Source organism: Haliotis cracherodii, unplaced genomic scaffold, assembly GCF_022045235.1.
Source record: "Haliotis cracherodii isolate W230 unplaced genomic scaffold, xgHalCrac1.p SCAF_9, whole genome shotgun sequence".
Classification (NCBI taxonomy): domain Eukaryota; kingdom Metazoa; phylum Mollusca; class Gastropoda; order Lepetellida; family Haliotidae; genus Haliotis; species Haliotis cracherodii.
This window is the reverse complement of record NW_027266343.1, coordinates 23,378,177-23,398,516: the sequence shown is the minus strand read 5'-3', so window position 1 is coordinate 23,398,516 and position 20,340 is coordinate 23,378,177. Positions and strand designations below refer to the sequence as shown.

General features: G+C 38.5%; 1 protein-coding gene across 4 annotated transcripts in view; it reads right to left on the bottom strand.

Annotated features, from left to right (window-relative positions):
• LOC139452190 (prominin-1-like) overlaps positions 1 to 20,340 on the bottom strand; it is a 508,194-nt gene that overhangs the window by 198,102 nt on the left and 289,752 nt on the right. For all 4 annotated transcript variants that reach the window (XR_011652352.1, XM_071233561.1, XM_071233559.1 and 1 more), the window contains one exon: positions 11,653 to 11,727. Coding sequence is in view for 3 of the 4 variants with exons in the window: in XM_071233561.1 (XP_071089662.1) it covers positions 11,653 to 11,727 (75 nt within the window). In the remaining variant the exon portion in view is untranslated. The remainder of the gene's footprint in view (positions 1 to 11,652; positions 11,728 to 20,340) is intronic.

The window sequence follows — 20,340 nt, the reverse complement described above, 5'->3', positions numbered from 1 at the left end:
TTAATAATCTTTTACCTAAAGATCCGCACTGCGCTATCATATGCGGGCAAACGGGCTGCGGAAAAACAGCTTTTATTCTAGATATTTTAGAAAGTCATTATCGGGACTTTTTCGATCATATTATTATTCTGTGCCCGGCTATAAGCGTTAATAAAACATACCCATCGAGAGATTGGGTAATGAATGACGACGGGGTACACAGAGTCAATCCGGGCGATCGTTTACAAGACTGTTTACGAGTATGTCATGAAACATACAAAGGAGAATCAACCCTTTTCGTAATAGACAACTGCAGCGCGAGTAAAGAACTCACAAAAAAGAAAGATATGCTTTCGTATTTAGCATTCTCCGGACGGCATACTCAACATAGCATTTGGGTACTTACTCAAAAATACAACTCTGTCCTGAAAGATCTCAGAGAGCAGACCAAATGGGTAGCACTGTTTCATTGCAAAGATCGAGATTCATTTGAGGAATGTTTACGCGAACGAGATAAAGTCAGAAAACTGTTAGTGGCAACAAAGCACTGTAAACTCGTATTAAAAACCGATCAACCAGCTGCTTATGCAATTGCTTAGCAAAATGTAGCAAAATGTAGCAAAATGTAGCAAATTGAACATAAGTGGTTAATATGACATAAAATGTGGTTCGAAATCATCATTCTTTTGCAACGGTTCATTATTACGGGTTGTATTGGATATGCCATATTATATTATGTTAGACTTAAATATCTCCTTAGGTATTACATAGTCTAGACTGGGAGCTACCATGACTAATACGATAGGGTCGGCTATGTTACAACTATACACAGTCATAGCTAGTACGTTTCTTCCTATCCCGGCAGAACATCGCATGTATTTATGCGAATCTCTAGAGAAAGACCCATTCATCGAACACGCTATAAGCTCAGTGAGCTGTGAGTTTTATCATAGATACGGAATGTTTTTAGCTCCGTTCACCACAGCTTTAATAACGGCTAGGTATTGTCAAGTTAAACATACGTGCCCACTTAATAATAATGGAGACTCAACAGATGACACTGCAACAGATTGTGAAAGAGGAAATAACTGCACAACCACAACAGATTGCGGAAAAACAAGTGAATGAGGATGTGAATGAAAAACACAACATGTGATTGCACCACATGTGAATGAGAAACAACCCAGAGTGACAAAGAATCCTTTGAAAATAGCAGCTGGGAGGAAGGGAGGACTGGCGCGCAAAGTGAATAATTCAAATATTAATCCGATTAAAACATGGGCACTAGTAGGAGTTGCTGGTATAGCGGCTGTATGGTTCTTTTATAAGACCGGAGAAGAGAAAACGTCACCCCCGATACAACAACAAGTTCAGTTAGAGGTTAACCCCCATATAATGCTATAAGAAGCATGACTACTCCAGTTACAGACGGTAAAATGTTGGTAAACGCAACGTATCATTCAGGGGTGGTCACCGGCTTGGTCATTGGCTATGCTCGTATGGCTAAAATGATTACTAAAGCCACACCTCCCAAGCTAGATTTTAATGGTTTTGACATCGGTATGATGGGTCTGGATATTGGATTGGCTATGGCAACGAAGGATATGCTCATCAAACAAGGGCTTATCCCGGAAGACATAATGAAGTAATTAAACATTTGAATATTTTATATTATTGAAGATGGAAACAATTGCGATGATGGTCGGTGGAGCTATTGTTAATGCTCTAGCTTTTTCGGGGAGTAATTTTTTATTTTCTAGTATGAGGGAATCAAACGCTAAAGAAGTTGAAGAGGAGCGTAAACGACATAACGAAGCAATGGAACAACTCCAAGCAGCCCAGTCACAATATACGCGGCAGAGAATGAAGAGATTAGACTTTATTCATGAAAAACTGCTTAACCCTTTCGCCCCGACTGCCCGATTTATCGGGCAGCATAAACCGTGTCCCAGTACCCGGCTGCCCGAAAAATCGGGCGAGAACAGTCCAAGCCCCACACCCGGCTGCCCGATAAATCGGGCGGCGCGAGCGTGTTTACAAAATCGCTCTTTCTACTTCCTTTCTCGTGTGTAATCTCGTTCTAAATATGGAAACGAGATCTACACGTGATTGACACGTCATTCTATGGAATTTCCCCGTCTTTTTGGCGCGAAAATCGCGGATGTCACCTGTTTTCGCGACAGGTATTTTTCTCGCTTGAATCGTAAATCAAGCGTAATGGCGGCCAACTACGATTCGGATAGCGATCAGATGATTAACAACGACTCTATCGGGAATAATAATGTGTTTGAATTGAATAATTTAAGCGAAGGGGAGAGGGAATTTCGCGAATATTTTGGTGAAGATTTTGACGGTTTCGACGAGGTGTCCCCCCCGCCAACTTTCAAGAATGGGAGTGGCAGAGGGATCACAACAGTGGAGACATGAGGGATTTTGAAGAGGCGACCGGACTCAAGAATATATATATATTGACACGTACGGTGAGTGAAGAGTCATGCTATTGATTTTTTCCAACTGTTTTACAATGATTCTGTGTTTGAACAGATTATCAGTGCGACGAATGAGAATGCAGCCTACACGTGAACGAGCGATCACAACAACAACAAAGGTGAGTGGCATGACGTATTTGTTTCTTTTTTTTTAATTTATTTTTCTGATCGCAATCCGAATTGTAGTTTGCCGGTTTGTCGTATGTCCTTATATTTCGCTCAATTTGAATAAAATTTATTTCTATAATCATGTTTGTTCTCTTGTTTTTTACAGCTTAATTTAAATTTTAGTAACTGTATAAATTATTTATTTATTGATTGATTTAATAAAGTACTGATTTAATTTATTATGCAGTTGTAAATAGCAGTGTATTGTAAATATGTTATCACAACTTTTATATTTGCAGAACTTGAATTTACGATCTTTCTGTCCTTTTACAATCTTTCCCTCTTCAGATCAATCTGTGATATCTTCCCTGTGATGTCATTCTTATAGTAGCTGTGGTTCAATGTTCATGTAATGTGATAAATTACTTTTTAAAAACTTAAATACTTAATTTTTGTTTCAAATCCTGAAAAAGAACAAAATAAATCAAATATTTGTTTTTACCTGTGTTAACGAGTTTACCTGCGTTAACAAGTTTACCTGTGTTAACGAGTTTACCTAAGAGGCTGTAGGTGTATCATAAGTAATATGTGACATCAGTATAGAAAACAAAGTCAGTACCAAGAGTTGTAAACTTGTTTATTTGTTTACAGATGTGCATGAAGAGAATTTACCTGTAACACCTGCGATTACCTGTGCCGTCCAAGATGACAAGACCACTGTGTTATGTTTACCTTGTATCTGTGATTTAGTTTTGTGATTTTTAATACAATTTGAGCCAAAATTCATTGTCTGTTTTCATTTTTTCAGTGTTTTCAAGTTTTATTTCACTTGTAAACACCTGTAATTAGATAATGACAAAGGTTAGAGACAATAACAACAAAGAATATTAAAGTATACTTAATCCTCTTTACAATGGTATATGATCAATGTATATTAAAAGCAAGTTTCTGGTAGAAAAAGTGCATCAAAAATGATGGTGTGATTTTCCAATAATACTGCCAGGGAGGCCAGTGTACAGGCCTTGTCAGTGTCAGGGACTGCAGGGTTTCAAGGGACATAACTCTGGGGCAGCCAGTGATGAAAGAGTTAAGGAAGGACATTCAATTCAAACGTTTAAGGATGTCGAATCTGCCATGCACGAATACTTCCTCGTTTATGGAAAAAAACTCGACCCAATACCGAGACCAACAATGAGTCAGTTTTATACACCGTCAGAGGAACAAAAGAACCGCGAGGTCACATTTGTGATTATGGGATTGACTGCTGTATTGATTTTCAGCTATATGACTACTCATAAATAACCACAGCTGTGGCTATGCATAAACCATGACCTAGTTAGCTAATCTATAAATAGCCTAATCAATAGTGTAGATGTGATTTGCATTTAGACAAATGATATGATAGATGTATAACCATGAATAATTGCAAATTTACACTCATGGGTAAGAAGACTCTATGTAACCCACGCTGTGTTGAAATTTACTGCGGCATACACAATTATTACATCAGGCGCGGAAACATAAACTATACGTGTTCTGTATGCGGGATAGGGGTCAAAGGACATTACTGTTTACATAGGGAACACGGTGCTGATAGGGTCAGTAACCAGATTATTTATGCTAGCAAAAGAGATTACATCAATGAGAGGAATAGGTTGGGGAGAATACGTATTTAAATATATGAAAAACAACCAATTAGACATTTGACTCATTTTGCATATACCATTCAACCACAATGGTTTTTGTCAGAGAGTTAAAAGCTATGGCAAAGCAACGTGGTCTACGTGGATATTCTCGAATGAGAAAAGCTGAATTGATTACCTTACTCGGTTTGGAATACAACAAACCCCAAACTGTTAGAGAACTTAAAGCTCGAGCGAGAAACAGTGGGCTCAGAGGTTATTCTCGAATGAGAAGAGCTGAATTGATTGCTTTACTAGATGATAATGATGATGATAATAATGATGATAAACAACAGGAATTAATATTTGTACCCATATCCGCCGGCGTTGGTAAATATCTAAGAGGTTGGAAGATGGATATTAATTCCAACATGGATGTTAACGATATTAAGCCCATCATATCGAGTAAAATTAACGAGGAATTGGATGATTAACATAGTTTAAAATACCAGCTGACAATTAAAATGTTATTGAGTAAAAGTAACAGACGATAGCACCGAATATACCGAACCATATTTCCGTAGCAATCAAGAAGTTATAACCGAATCCGATACTATAAACGCATCATTAGATACATCAATTCAGAGGATACAGGAAACTTTAGAACGTTGGACTAATAGAGGTTCAGGTTGGGGTGTGGATAAAATCGATAGTTTATATTTAGATATAGCAAATTATATGCCCTTCAAAGGTGGATCTTATATAGATTTACCCCCGTATTATAAGAAGAAAAAAAGCCATAATTAACGTAAAAAATAAATCCGATGACTGTTTAAGAATGATGATAAGATCTGCATTGTTCCCCGTAGACAAGCATCCTGATAGACCTTCTAGCTATCCCCAAAACGATGGACTCAACTTCGATGGTATAGACGAACCTACACCAATATCACAAATTGATAAGGTGGAAAAGCAAAATAATTTAGCTATAAATGTTTTCGGACATTCCAAAGGAATTGTTGTACACAGGATAAGCTCCGCTCCGGAACATATCCCCAGAATCAATTCATTTCTGATTGAAAAAGATGGAAAATATCATTATACGTGGATAAAGAGTTTAAACAGGCTATTATACGACCAAACTAAATATAAGGGAAAGAAATATTTCTGTGAAAGATGCCTACACTGGTACAGCAGAAAAGATCTATTAGAAGAGCATAAAGAAGACTGCAGAGGTGTTGGACAGACCGCTATCAGGATCGATATGCCTAAAGAGGGAAAAAATATATTAAAATTTGAACATTATTGTAATCAAATGCCAGTACCGTACGTAATTTACGCCGACTTCGAAGCGCTTATCAAAACCATAGAAAATACCAGCCGTAGCAATCAAGATAGTTTTACGTACAAAACTCAAGAACATATTCCTTGTGGGTTTGGATATATAGTTGTAAGGTATGATGGGAAAACAAACACTCCCGTGATTTACAGAGGTCCCGATGCAGCGGGAAAGTTCCTAGAATATCTACAAAACGAAGAGAGAATAATCAGGGAAAAATTATCGTGTAAGAAACCCATGCGTATGACGATAGATGATTGGAGGGCCCATAAGAAGTCAACGAGTTGTCACGTTTGTAATAAACCCCTGGATGGGGATTCCGTAAGAGATCATTGCCACGTCACGGGTAATTATCGGGGAGCCGCTCATAACGAGTGTAACTTGAAACTAAAAATGAATGCTCAAACAATACCCATCCCCGTTGTGTTTCATAACCTTAGGGGATACGATTCACATCTCATCATGCAAGCTATCTCAAAGACCGACGGCGGTTTAACGTGCATTCCTAACAATATGGAAAAATACATATCGTTCTCTTTGACTAAACCTATACATTATAGGGACAAGGATGGGAAATATAGAATAAAGCAAAGTAATGGGCTTAGATTCATAGACTCCGTACAGTTTCTGTTATCTTCCCTGGACAATTTAGCTAATGCGAACAATCCCGATGACTTCGCGATAACAAATCAATATACCGATAAGATAACTCGTCATTTGCTGCTGAGAAAAGGTGTATATCCTTACGAATATATGGATGATTGGTCTAGATTCGAAGAAACTGAATTACCACCCCTCGAATCATTCTATAGTAACTTAACAGAATCTAAAATAACAGATGCCGATTATGAACACGCTCTGACGGTCTGGGATAATTAGGTTGTAAGAATTCAGGCGATTATCACGATCTGTACTTATAAAACGATGTACTGTTAATCGCCGATATATTTGAAATATTTAGAAAGACATGTTTAAAACAATACGGCTTGGACCCGGCATGGTACTATTCCAGTCCCGGACTATCGTGGGATGCATTGTTGAAGAAGACCGGCGTAGAACTAAAACTACTCACAGATTACGATATGCACTTGTTTATTGAGAAAGGATTAAGAGGTGGTATATCGATGGCGGCAAAAAGGTATTCTAAGGCTAATAATAAATTAGTGGAAGGATACGATCTGAGTAAACCCGACACGCATATATTATATCTCGACGCTAACAATTTGTACGGATGGGCTATGAGTCAACCTTTACCCACGGGTGGTTTTGAGAGGGTCAGTGATGTCAAGTTGAATGATGTGAATAAAGGGTACATACTAGAAGTTGACCTAGAATATCCAAGTTCGTTACATAAAGACCATAACAGTTATCCGCTAGCTCCCGAAAGATTAATGGTTAATAAAGATTGGATGTCGGAATATCAACGCTCCTTGATGGGTAATAGTAGGTTAGCTAACGTAGAAAAACTCGTACCAAATTTGATGGATAAGACAAATTATATAGTTCACTACAGAAATCTCCAGTTATATCTATCGTTAGGTATGAAACTAAAGAAAATACACAGAGTTCTAAAGTTTGATCAAAGCCCTTGGATGGAGCCCTATATAAGGCTGAACACAGATTTAAGAAAGATAGCTACCAGCGATTTCGAAAAGAATCTGTATAAGCTCATGAATAACTTGTTGATGTTAAATTAGTCAGATCTAATGAGGAAGAAAGACTAAGGAAACTTATAGCCAGTCCGGCTTTTAACAGAAGCAAGATATTCGATAACGACTTAGCCGCGTTGCATATGCAGAAAAGTAATATAAAATTCAACAGACCGGTGTACGTCGGTATGAGTATTCTCGACTTGTCAAAACACTTAATGTATGACTTTTATTACAACGAACTTAAGAAGCAATACGGCGATAGATGCGAGGTGTTATATACCGACACAGATTCTTTGTTGATGGAAATACAAACCGAGGATGTGTATAAAGATATGGCAGAAAAAATAGATATGTACGACACGAGCGATTACCCTAAAGATAATCCAATGCACAGCGTAGTAAATAAAAAGGTGTTAGGTAAGATGAAGGATGAATGTGCTGGGACCCCTATAGCGGAGTATGTAAGATTAAGACCTAAGATGTATTCTATAAAGAAGTCCGATAATGGGGAGATAAGAAAAGCTAAGGGTGTTAAGAAGTATGTGGTAAAAAAGCATATTAAACACGAACAGTATAAAGAAGCATTATTCAACAGTAGAACGTTCAAACACGAGATGAACTCTTTAAGAAGTTACGATTATAGGATATATGGATTAAGAATGAACAAGACATCATTATCCCCCTTAGATACAAAGAGATGGATTGATAAGGATGGTGTAACTACCTATGCTTATGGTTATGGTGGTAATACCGTACCGTCGGGAACTATGAACAATTCTTCTCGTACAAATGCCCTACCCGGTCCATCTTGAAGATAATAAAGAATAGGCTCTCCTTCTTTCGTAACCAATCGACTAATGTTATACGTCTTAAGGGACCATATGGGATCGGTTGCGCAACGTAGGCCTCCCTCGAGTTCACTGGGCTGGTATAAATATCTTACCCTTACTCTATCCGGAAGTTTTTGTTCTTTGCCTTTCCTCGGTGCTGAAGATTCGGAAGTCACGGATTTCATTTTAATCGCATCGGATGTTTTCTTCCCTATTAATCTCGTTACTTCATTATTCAGCGCTGATACAACAGCTGATAATCGTGTCACCCATTCGGTTGATCTCAATCGCTCGGATTTCATTTCGATCCCATACTGATAGCCAAACAAACGTTCCGCTAATGTCCTGTTAAATCTTTCGACGATATCTTGACTGCGGTGGGCCTCTCTTTCACCACGGACGATTTCGACATTGTGCTTTGTTAACAGTTTTGTTATCGATCCCATAAACTCGCGACCGGGATCTACTTGAAATAGCTTTGGCCATTTTAGTGGTCCGCGTTTATATATGCGACTCAGTGCATTAGCTACCTCTGTTGAATCTTTCGAGGTTAATGGCTCTGCCTCTTTGTATCGACTAGCCACATCCACTACTGTTAAAGCGTATTTATACGTTTTGCGTTTTACCTTATCGTGGGGAAGAAACAAGAGGTCAGCCTGATGAACTTCATTCGTTGTAAAAATATCAAACTTCTTCCTCGGTATATAATGCGGTGCCGGTAAATATATTTGCCACAACGCTTGTTTCTTTAACCAATCCTTGGCCACATCTTTAGATACCTTAGCCGCGGTGGCTAATTTTTTTATTGCTCCTATACCTTTCCAATATCCTCGTGGGCTATAGTAAATTTTATTCATTATTAATTGATATTGATGTTTCGTTTAATACAACTCATGACTATCGTTGAATCGCATAATCATTTTGGCATAAAAAATGCCACCTGTAGTAGCAGTATAGGTAAATAAATCCAGCTCCAGTGGAAGTGGTCCAGAACCCCTATTACCTATACTACTCATGTTTCCAACAGCACTTATGCTCAAAATATTTCTGAAAAAATAATTTGAACTTTTTGACATTTATGACACTAAACTTCAATAAAGTTTCTTTATCTGATACAATGAGTATCAGTTGATTTTCATATTGGTTCCTTTTTTAAGAACCTTCATTGCCTTCTGAAATTATGTTGTTGTCTTTATTGACCTACATTTTTTCTGTTTATTTCATTAGGCGACACATTTTTTATTTCTTGGTTTACAGGCTTCAAACTCATTTCAAAAGTGAGGTAGGCCAATTTATCAAAGAAAGAAAAAAATGTGTCTCATAATTTTTTTTACTGGACATTTTTCCCAAAAAGTTAGGTAGGTATATAAAAAAAATATTCTGGAGTAACAAACGTAAAACAACTTAATTTTTCAAGAGCATTTTATTACATCCCTGGCACACAGCCTGTGCACAAATGGCAATATATATCTCGGCCTACAAGAGAAGGTGACTTTGGAATAAACACCAAGTCAGCTCAACTATCCGGTCAACAAGTTGTTCCCTGTTGGTATTTGGGAACTGAAAAGGAAAGTGTCTGATACAATTAGAAGTAAAGGACTAAATGACAATAGTGATGCAGTCTTAAAGAGACATGTTTGAAGAGTACAGTTCTGAGATACAGAAAAACTATCCTGATGAACATTCTCTGCAAAGATTATATCTCTCAGAAGAGAGGTGCAGCAGTAGCCAGGGTAACTGTGGATGATCCACCTATGCCAAGAAAGAAACAAAAGCGTTTGAATTAAAACAATAACATGTCTTTATTTATTCACTTCTCCTTTTAATGCCCTTGTGTTTCCTGCCACCCCTCATTTCCTTCTGTAGCTGACGTCTAGAGTATTTAGCAACAGCTCCCCCACTTACACATAGGAACAAGTCTTTTGCTTTTGCTTTTAAATCAGTACTGAATAAATGTAGCGTGTGAAAGTGGCTTGTGTGAATGTTCCAGGACCGTTTCCAATAGCCAAAATATTTTACACAAAACCATTTCATCCTCTATTTTTCTCTCAACGATTTTGTGTGAAGAATATTAGGAGCAGCTATAGAATCAACAATAGCCCCTAAACGGGTACCAACCCTCATGATCGTAAAGGGGTGATTGATGGTAAACGGGATCCAAGGGCTAAGGATTGAGTTCGGGGTACCCTACCCTAACACCTGCGACATTTGGATGTGTTGAGCGTCAACATAATATTACCCAGAGCTCCAGATAAGCTTTTGGTGTTGTGGGTATTTTACCAATGCATTTTAAAATCATTGGGTATCAGTAATTCTATCTGCGTATTCAAATTTCTGTTACCAACTAGTTTTTACAGATGTGGGTATTTTACCAATGCATTTTAAAATCATTGGGTATCAGTAATTCTATCTGCGTATTCAAATTTCTGTTACCAACTAGTTTTTACAGATGTGGGTAAAGTTAAATATTTAAAAACACTATTCATCTAGTCCCTCCAAACTGGTGTCGTGTGGGTTCGAGAGCTTTATAGGACTAAAAAATACCACGATACTTCCACAAGAAAGTGTGATGGCAAATGATCATGATGTAACTGTCATCGTGGAGTTTGGCAAGGTTGACAGAATGCCCGTTTATAATTTCTAAATAAGTTGCTGATTTGCTAATCGAATACAGAGGTTACTTCACAATATTTTGATGATACGCACAAGTTTTATTTTTGTAGCGTATCTGTAATGTTCGTTGCGTATTTGATATGCTTGGATTATATTTTACTGCGCATTTCTGCATTTCTGATGCGTATTTCACGCAGATACACAGCTTATCTGGAGCTCTGATTACCTAATAAACTGCATTCCTGTGCATACTAATGAAAATTAATGAATCGAAAAAATAATATATGCATATAAGTTCCCATTTATCATCAGTTTAGCCACTTGAATTACGAAAAAAAGAAATAAAAAATGCGCTGCCGCAGGCTATATTTAATAAACAAATATTAAAAACTCTCAACATCACTCAGCATATTAATGACATTGCATGTAGAGATGATAGATCCCTCGGAGTAGCTTATGCTCACTCGATGATGTCACAGAGCATTGTTTGGCTGTAACTTTTTAAATTACTTTTTGAGATAGATATTTCGAGTTTTGTTTGGGGGTGTCCTTATGCTATTCACCTGTCGAATGGATTCAACATCAGATGCACAGCTAGTGTCGAATGAGTTCAACATAAGCATTGAGAGCTTTAACAAACAGCAACTGATTCAAACATTTCCAATGCCCTTAAAAATATATTCAGAAGTCACCACAAATCATCTGGGGTCTGCAAACAAACCTTAAACACATTGGAACCAAATCTGAACCAAATCCATGCAGAGATTTCTATTTGTTGGTTTATTTGTTTGTTGCTTACTGCACTGTAAATAATTGAGTCTGGACCAGACAATCCATTGAATGACATCATGAGCACTGATCTATGCAATTGGGATACAATCTCAAGTCAGCAAGCCTAGGCCTTGATCACATAATTCCATTAACGTCCCCCCAAGACAATCATGGGCAGCTAAGACCAATTTGGGAGCTAAGAGTAGATCCTCAAACAAAAAACAGCCGTACATGTAAAGATGGTCTTACCTTTGCATTATTGGTGTCATGGAAAGAGCCATTTGCAATACTGTCAAGAGTATCTGCAGCACTTGACAAGTTTGTCTGAAAACACAGAATTGATATGCTTATCACTTCACACACATTGCAACAAATCTTTGCTTAAATGATATCACTTTCAGTTTAATTCAGATTTCAAAAACACATGCCAAATTCACTGCAATATGATTATAAACCAGAAAGTTCTACATGCCTCAGGCATCCTAAATAAGAAAGTTAAAAGCACTTTCATTAAAATGATATCACTTCTGGCAAAATTAGTAAGACAGTTATATGCATTTCCAGTTTCAAAAACATCACTTCAGGTTGGGGAAAACACAAATCCAATGCAAAACAACCATAAAAATGAAAGTCTAAAGCCTCAAGATACCATCCAAAGAAAGATAAAGGCACTTCTGATTTAATGACTTCACTTCTGGTTTGGGGAAAACATATGTCTTTTACATAATTGAAGAATTATATATAGTATTTCTGGACTTATAACAGAAAATTACATGTCTTCCAACTCAAAAGCTAGTATCTAAATAAGAATGTTATATGCACTTCAAGATTAATAAACCTTATGCACCTTTTAGCCAATCACAGGTTTGATTATTTCTAGTTGGAAACACAGTTGCATGTTCTTACAAACATGCCATACCAACATGTCTTAATAAAGACAAATCCACTGAAGGCAACTAAAAACCTTTACACGTACCTTAATTTGCTGTCATAAAGATAATATGTACTAATATTTATCTGACTTTAGTAAACACTTCTTGCGTTATCATGTCAAAGTCACATTTCTTAACAAAAGTGGATGACAATGAATTGGACCTATAAATGGTTAAATGTATTCATTCACAGGGACAAAAGACATAGCTGGGGGGGTTTATATGTCAACAGATTATCCATATGTTGTTAATTAGTATGTGCTTCTTTTAAATTTGATGTAACGACTATTGTCTGTATAAAATAACCTCAGATATGAAATACTAGGGGTGAAACAATATAGCGGTGCATATTGCCAAATGTCTAAATAAGATACACACATTACGCTTTTGTCTGTATTGAGAGAAGGCGATACACTGCTAAAGTAAATTACTCACTCAACGTGTTTAATGACTTCCCAGTGTTTTTGTCAGTTAAATATAATGAAAATTGTAATTAGTGTTGAGTTAAATACACAAAGTCAGACACTACCAAAATACAGCTAGCTTTTCATTTTGAAACTGTAACAAGCATGCTGATTCATCACAAAGTAACTCTCAGCCAGTCATAAACGTGCTTGTTGCCAAAAACATTGTATGTACTTCCGTTAAGTCTGTCAGCATGGCGACTGATGTTAAACAATATCCCGCCAGTGAAATTGAATGTTCTTCAGCGAAATTCAGAAGTGAAGTGTTGAAATTCTTCTTCACTTCATGTCTATTATATTAATAAATAGAGAAAAGTAGACTATAAGCACACTGCTTGCATGTTTTGCCCCACAATCTTGCGACATAACAGCAATGCTACGAACATGAAGTTGCACGTTATGCAACATCATCTAGCAGCATGGTTGGATAGCGGTGAATCTAGTGATGCAGGGGAGGGAACAAGGAAGCATAAAACATGAATCAAAATGCTGCTGCCAATTGTCACAACTGACCAATGAACATGATGAATTTGCATTTGATAATATTCTTTATTGTATTTTATTGCATCATTTGAATCATTTCATGATCTATAGTCTCTCCATTTCTTGATTTACCTTTCAGCCTGCAGTAAAATTTGAGCCTGTCTGTGATGAGGGTGACGGTGAGCAGGAGCTCATCCTACCTCTGCTACCTGATGTCAGTGATCTGCCTGCAGATGATGTGACAGATTTGCCACCAAAGGAGGAACATCAACAGAACCAGAGCCCACTGCTTCTACTTCAACAACCAGCACAGCCATGAAGATTTGTTTCATGATGTGTTCACAACCTCAGTTTTGAAATCTGAAAAGTCGCTTTTCACAAGGGTTGAAGAACAAGTTAACTGTTATGTGTCAGAGCAGTGCAGGAATGAATCTAGATTTTCACTGCTGTCTACCATGGCAAAGTTGTATTTGTGTATCCCTGTAACATCTGTGCCCCTGAATGGGTTTTCTCCACAGCAGGGGACAAAGTGACAGCTTCAAGTCAGACTATGTTGACATGCATATTTTTCTGAAATAAAACCATGAAGCTATGATTTAGCTTGCAACATGTTAAGGACATTTTCAACCCGTCATTCAAATTAGTGAAGTTTGTTTATGTTGAAAGTTGTAGTTATGCTGTTTGTTGATTCAAGAGTTTGAAATGAACTGAAAAAATTATAAGTTCAAGTCGATGGTTGTTGAATAGTTGTGGTTCTCTGAGTCCAGACAGATTACTGATATTAGTCACTCACATATTCTGTTTTCACTGACTTCGTAACTTTCACTGACAAACAAGAGTAAAGCTAATCTTATTTGAATATTTTGTTTGTTTTTTTTACAGTGAGGAAGAACTTGTAGTACAATGATGCATGAAGATTCATCAACCTGCACTGAAGTATTTAATTCCAGAAGTTTCCACTCGATTTGACGTGAATATGCGTATCACGACATGTATCATATCGTGACCTTGCTGTATCATTTCACCCCTAAGAAGTACCATTTATTATTGACATGATAAACATATATCAAACAATAGTTATCATTGTGTATAATTCTAAGAATACTACCTCTATTACATCGTAGACACAAATTCCCATTTTGGCAATAATCACACTATAAAATCTTTAGATTTTTTGATAGACGTCCTCTTCACTGCCAATTATCCCCCAGTTTTGAGGTAAACCCTATCCCTTGTCAAACTGCATCGATCTGCGCATGCGCAAGGTGGGAAAACATCACTTCTTTCCAATAACCTTCATCGACTAGATGTAAGATATATTTGGGAGGTGGGAGGGACTATTTCCTGATGTTTAGAGGTAGTATTCTTAGAATTATACACAATGATAACTATTGTTTGATAATTCCTATGAATATCCTACCTCTTTTACATCATAGCCAGTATTTACCAGAGCGACAGGTGGGATCTGTCATCTAGTACTACTGGATAATTGGCAGCATTGAAGTAAGGGAAAACATAGGCGCAACGGGGTATGAACCAATGCCAGACTTCCTGATTTCACCCTTGGCAAACCTGCAGAAGACTTGGCACTTGTGGCGTCCTTCCCGTTTTATGATCTCATAATTGTTACCTGTTTTGGTGAAATATGACCACATTTTTTATGTTTCTCTCCGGTTTTGATGACCTTTCTGACGTCACTTCCGGTTCTGAGAACATCTATGACGACACTTTTGGTTCAATCTCCTGTGACATCATTTGAGTCATTATGACTTCACATATATTGGTGATAAAACATACCCTTTATGTAATTCCGGTTCTGAAGTCTTCCACAACGACACCTCCGGTAGTTATACATGTTACGCCGAGCAACTAACAGTGTAATAACCCTATCATCTTATGATCTATTATCCCAGATGTTAGCCAATGATCTGTCCAACCTAGTTGACATATTGTAAAGGCTAACTTACCTTAATTTGAGGTACTTTTGGGGATCTTCACACTCCCACCGGTACCAACCCCACCCCCACCCACCACCCCTTACTACAACAGAACAGGGGGTGGATAGGCTACTGAGTGACTATAGCCTGGGCCGCCATCAAGGGCCCCAGGGAGTATAGTCCCTCTAGTTCGTGTTGTACGTCTCGTAGGTAGAAATTAGTAAATGAGTAAATGAGTAAACGTTATGTGGGATCTCCATTGACAGCCTGATACCACTTGTTCGATGGAAACTGAATTCCATGAGGCCAGACTTGTCGCCAGTGTACGGATTTCATGAGCCTTGCAACTTCCCCATTTTGGTGTAGAAAGCTGGGCTTGACGATAACTATCAGATATAGTGTTCTTAAGCCATCCGGCCAGTTGCCTTAGTAATGTCCTTTTCTGACGAAGGCTTGCAAGAGATAAAGAGCCGTTTTCTTTTCTTCCTGTGGTTCTGAGTAGCTGAAATATAGTAGCCCAGAGCTCTGATGGGGCATAATAGTCTATCTGGATGATCCACTGTTTTACTCAAGGATGGGATAGAGTGTTGTCTATGTCCTAGAGGCCCAAACGCTGATGCCTGGATTTTGGCGATAAAAATTCTGGTAGTGATCTGAAAGATATTGTGCTCCAGTCTTGTGAATGCGTAATAGATGCGATATCAATTGCGTGAAGCTCAGACACTGTAGCAGCTGTAGCTAACGCTAAGAGGAAGGCAGTCATTTTAGAAACTGTTAAAAGTGTAGCCTCTGTGATTGATTCATATGGAGCTTCCATCAGTGCAGACAGAACAATGGATAAATTCCATTTAGGGAAAATGCGTGGGATTTTTATGTCTTCCAGTGAAAACGATTTCATGAGTCGATTTAATACTGTGTGAGATCCTATGGATAAACCATCACGTTGTAGAACTGAGGCTAATGCTGATCTATAACCTTCAATTGTACCATGTCTGAACCCTTTCTCATTTCTCAGGTGAAGAAGAAAATCAGCCACTATAGGTATTGTTATAATTGTTATGCAAACCTCTTTCTATTAGCCACTGGCAGAACTTTCTCCATCTGACATTATAGATAGCTGAGGAAGCTGGTCTCCATGAGCTAGCAACCGCTTCTGACGCTGATTTTGAAAACCTGGAAACTTGTATCTTTGTCGCGATAGTTTCCAGGCGTGAAGATGGAGATTTGTCAGGTTGCCGTAAAATATGTCCGATTTGGGTTGGCCGAGGAGATCGTGACGTTCTGGCAGTTTAAGAGGCTCTTCTATGAGAAGTGAAATCAGTCTTTGAAACCACACTCTGTTGGGACACCCTGGGGCTATCAGAATTATGACGCAATCTGTGCTCAGGCGAGTCTCCAGAGTCTCTGTAGGCGTAAGAGATCAACTGACACCTGGAGATGCATTTCTTTAGTAACTTCCTGGGCAACCCCCTGGATCCTGTTGTCAAAAAGTTGGGAGATGACCAAGGCATCTGACGGAATGTAACTTTGTGGTGTTCTTCCCATGGACAGTAGTAAAGTAGTTCCCGACGTCTCATGGCAGTAAATGTTTCCATCTGATCAGTAATTAGCTCCATCATATCCTGGAACTTGCTCTGGATCAAGTTGACAGTCCCTCTGATATAAACTTCGTCCAAAGTCTTAGCGTGATGAACTGACATGCCTATAGCTTCTATGCCTGATAGAATAATGGATAGTAATGGTAGGGTCCACCTAATAGTAAAATCCAGATGAGCTAACTCCTTATCATCTAAAAGAGATGTAACCGATGTGTGCTTTGGGGCAATAGGTGTGATGTTTCCATCTAGTTCTGGAGTCGCGGGTTGATTAGTCACCCCATGAGTTCCTGTATCAGCTATATTGAATCTCGGCATCTAAAACTTGTCCTTTTGTCTGCGGAAGGCCCCGAATGCCTGATATAAGTCCAACATGATCGCCAGTGGTGGTAAGGTAATGGGAGAAGCAGGGTTAGATGTCATCGCGAAACCTGAGTTGATGTTGCCCTTTGAAGTACTACGAGGTAGATGGAGGGTGTCTGCGATCCAGGTGAGGATTAGGCGAAACTGCCCATAGATGACGGAGGTGAAGTCTGACTTTCAGGAGTAGCATCGGATGGAGTAGAAGTATTATCCCTTATCTCTATTCCTGGTGACGTTGTGGTAGCGAGTGCTGTATCTGTCCTCGACTGTTCAGTGCCTTGTAAGACTGTCGAAGGGATTGAAGAAGAGATCTGATTTGTTCAGATAAATCACTCTGTTCCTGTGATGTCAATAGGGGATGTGATATTGGAGGAGCCATACTAATAACAGGGTTCGACACTGGATGTAAAGAAGGAAGTGACTTGTCTGGATATTGCTGGCCCGTGTGAGTCTCTATCGGTGACTCAGAAAGTGAGTGTGAACAGGGTCGATCTCATTCCATCTGTCGATCCTAATATCAATGTTGATCTCGCGTTGACGGATAGTCAGGGTAGGGCTGATATTAACCCTTTCGCCCCGACTGCCCGATTTATCGGGCAGCATAAACCGTGTCTCAGTACCCGCTGCCCGAAAAATCGGGCGGCTCCTGTCCAAGCCCCACACACGGCTGCCCAATAAATCGGGCGGCGCGACCGTGTTTACAAAATTGCTCTTTCTACTTCCTTTCTCGTGTGTAATCTCGTTCTAAATATGGAAACGAGATCTACACATGTTTCACATGTCATTCGATGGAATTTCCCAGTCTTTTTGGCGCGAAAATCGCGGATGTCACCTGTTTTCGCGACAGGTATTTTTCTCGCTTGAATCGTAAATCTAGCGTAATGGCGGCCAACTACGATTCGGTCTGTCATTGCAAGAAGGACAATTTAGAATATTAAGGATGTTTTCAAAAACATTCACCCCCTCCCCAGTCTTCAGAACAGATGAAACTAGGTGCAGGGCAACCGGATGAATGTAGTAGGGTCTATGTGTTTTTGTACAAAAAACAAAATTGTCCCCAAAATACTTGATGATTTTGTTCCCAAGTAAACGGAACTAATTCTATATAATAATATTTATTTTTTCATGTTTATTGCAGACAATGAGCAGAACGTTATAAGACATTTCATCAAGTTCATAATATTCATGACTAACTGTACATGAATAAAGTCAGTCCACAATTGATTGTTTGGTTTTGATAGGAAAGTGACATCTTGTCACTGAAGAAGAGGACAGTTAAATTGGTCAACCCTAAGTTAATTACATTGTTTTGATAGGAAAGTGATAATAAATTAACTCACTACAAGTAATGTTTAATGTTTAGGGTACAAAATCACATACCGGTTTGGGTACAAACTCACAAGAAATTTAAGGTACAAAAATCACATTTCAATTGGACCTAGTCAAATGTCGGTGTAAAAAAATAATTCTAGTCAGTAGAATATATTCCTTTTCAAATTTTGAAAGGAGTTATTTGCTTACGTAGCCAAACATAGACGGCTTATGTTTTGTCCTATAAGTAGAAAAAAATATATGAAAAATATGGACACCTCAGAAATGAGGGCTTTTAAAGTTATTATTCTATCTAATTTGTCAGATTTTTTTATGTTGGTCTGTCAAAGAAAATTTTAAAAAAAATGATTTATGACACTGTATATTTCAAGCACTTAACCAAAGAGAGTATTCAAGGAGTGACAAATAGGGTATTTTTAATTGCAAATACAACTTTTATTTTGCAATTCTTCTTTCATGAGGCCTTGGGCACTTTTATACACACCTATACACACCAACCGAGAAATGTGTGACACACCAACTGATGTAAGGGTGATACTGTGATTGCATACAAGGGAAAAACAGGTTTGCAGCAGTACATGTATGCGCAAAATAAACCACATAAGGTGACATAAAGTCTTGTGGTGTGGCTGACAGGATAAAATACATCTGACAACGGTAATCATGTATACAGGGACTTTTCTTTTCCCTCCACCCAGAAGACTGTGACATATGGAACATGATATGGACCTATACGGACTAGATGTTCAGAAACTTTTCACAGATCATGTTAGATCCAAGGCTGGTGATGATCTGCATTTATTTTGAATTTTTTTACATCACATTGACTGGTAGACGAAAAACCTGTTGACCACAGTTCACAAGGCCTGACCTCATATCGCCTACACCCCATTTTTGCATATGCCCTTATCAAAACAAATTTAGGGTTGACTGCACATCACATAAATGCTGTTATACCTTTAGAAAAGTGAACTCTTCCACTAATGAGGAATGCTTCATATATTTCAACAACTAAAGAAAAAAAACTCTTGCACTGATGATTTATACATTAATAAGGTCATATATTCAACATACATCAATATCATCATCATCATCATCATCATGATCAGTCACATAAGTGATACACTACCGGTAATTCATCAGTCACATAACAATTACTGTAATTTCACCAAGTGTCCAACTACATCTAGAAACTGCATCACAGTTTTTCGCCAGTTGCGAGGTGTAGCTTCAGTCTCTCAAGTCGGGCATCTCTGTCTCTGTCAATACGTGCAAGGTAATAACAGCACCAACAAGACCTGTCTGCCATCTAGAACGTTTATCAGCTGTCTCAATCTTCTTGATTTTTTTATGAACTGGTAGATATTGGGATGTGACTGGGGCATTCTCTTCTTTAGTCCATTGTGAAATCCCTCCAGGTGGTTGTTGGAGCGAGGTCAGAGTTCTCGTGCTGGTTCCTGGTATTATAGGGAAATCTGGCGGTGTCTTCTACCCAGGCACTTGTTACGTAGTCATTGAAGGTGGAAATCTGTTCACCATCTGGACTCTGCTCCATTAACTTCAATCCAAGCATCTTGGACTTGATCCAGTGGCAGTAGTGGCAAAGTTGCAGCTCGTTGGACGTGGCTCTGTACTGCAGGATTGTTCATGTACTCTCGCAAAAGACCTCTGTCAGCAACTTGACGCCACAAAGCTTGGGCATATTGGAAAATACACCCCCAAACTGAGGATCAGGGAGGATCTCACTGACAGCACTGATGACAGACGATTCAAAGTCTATCTGGATCACATCTGGGGAGAGTTCTACACCAGTCCTTGCACCAACAATGTC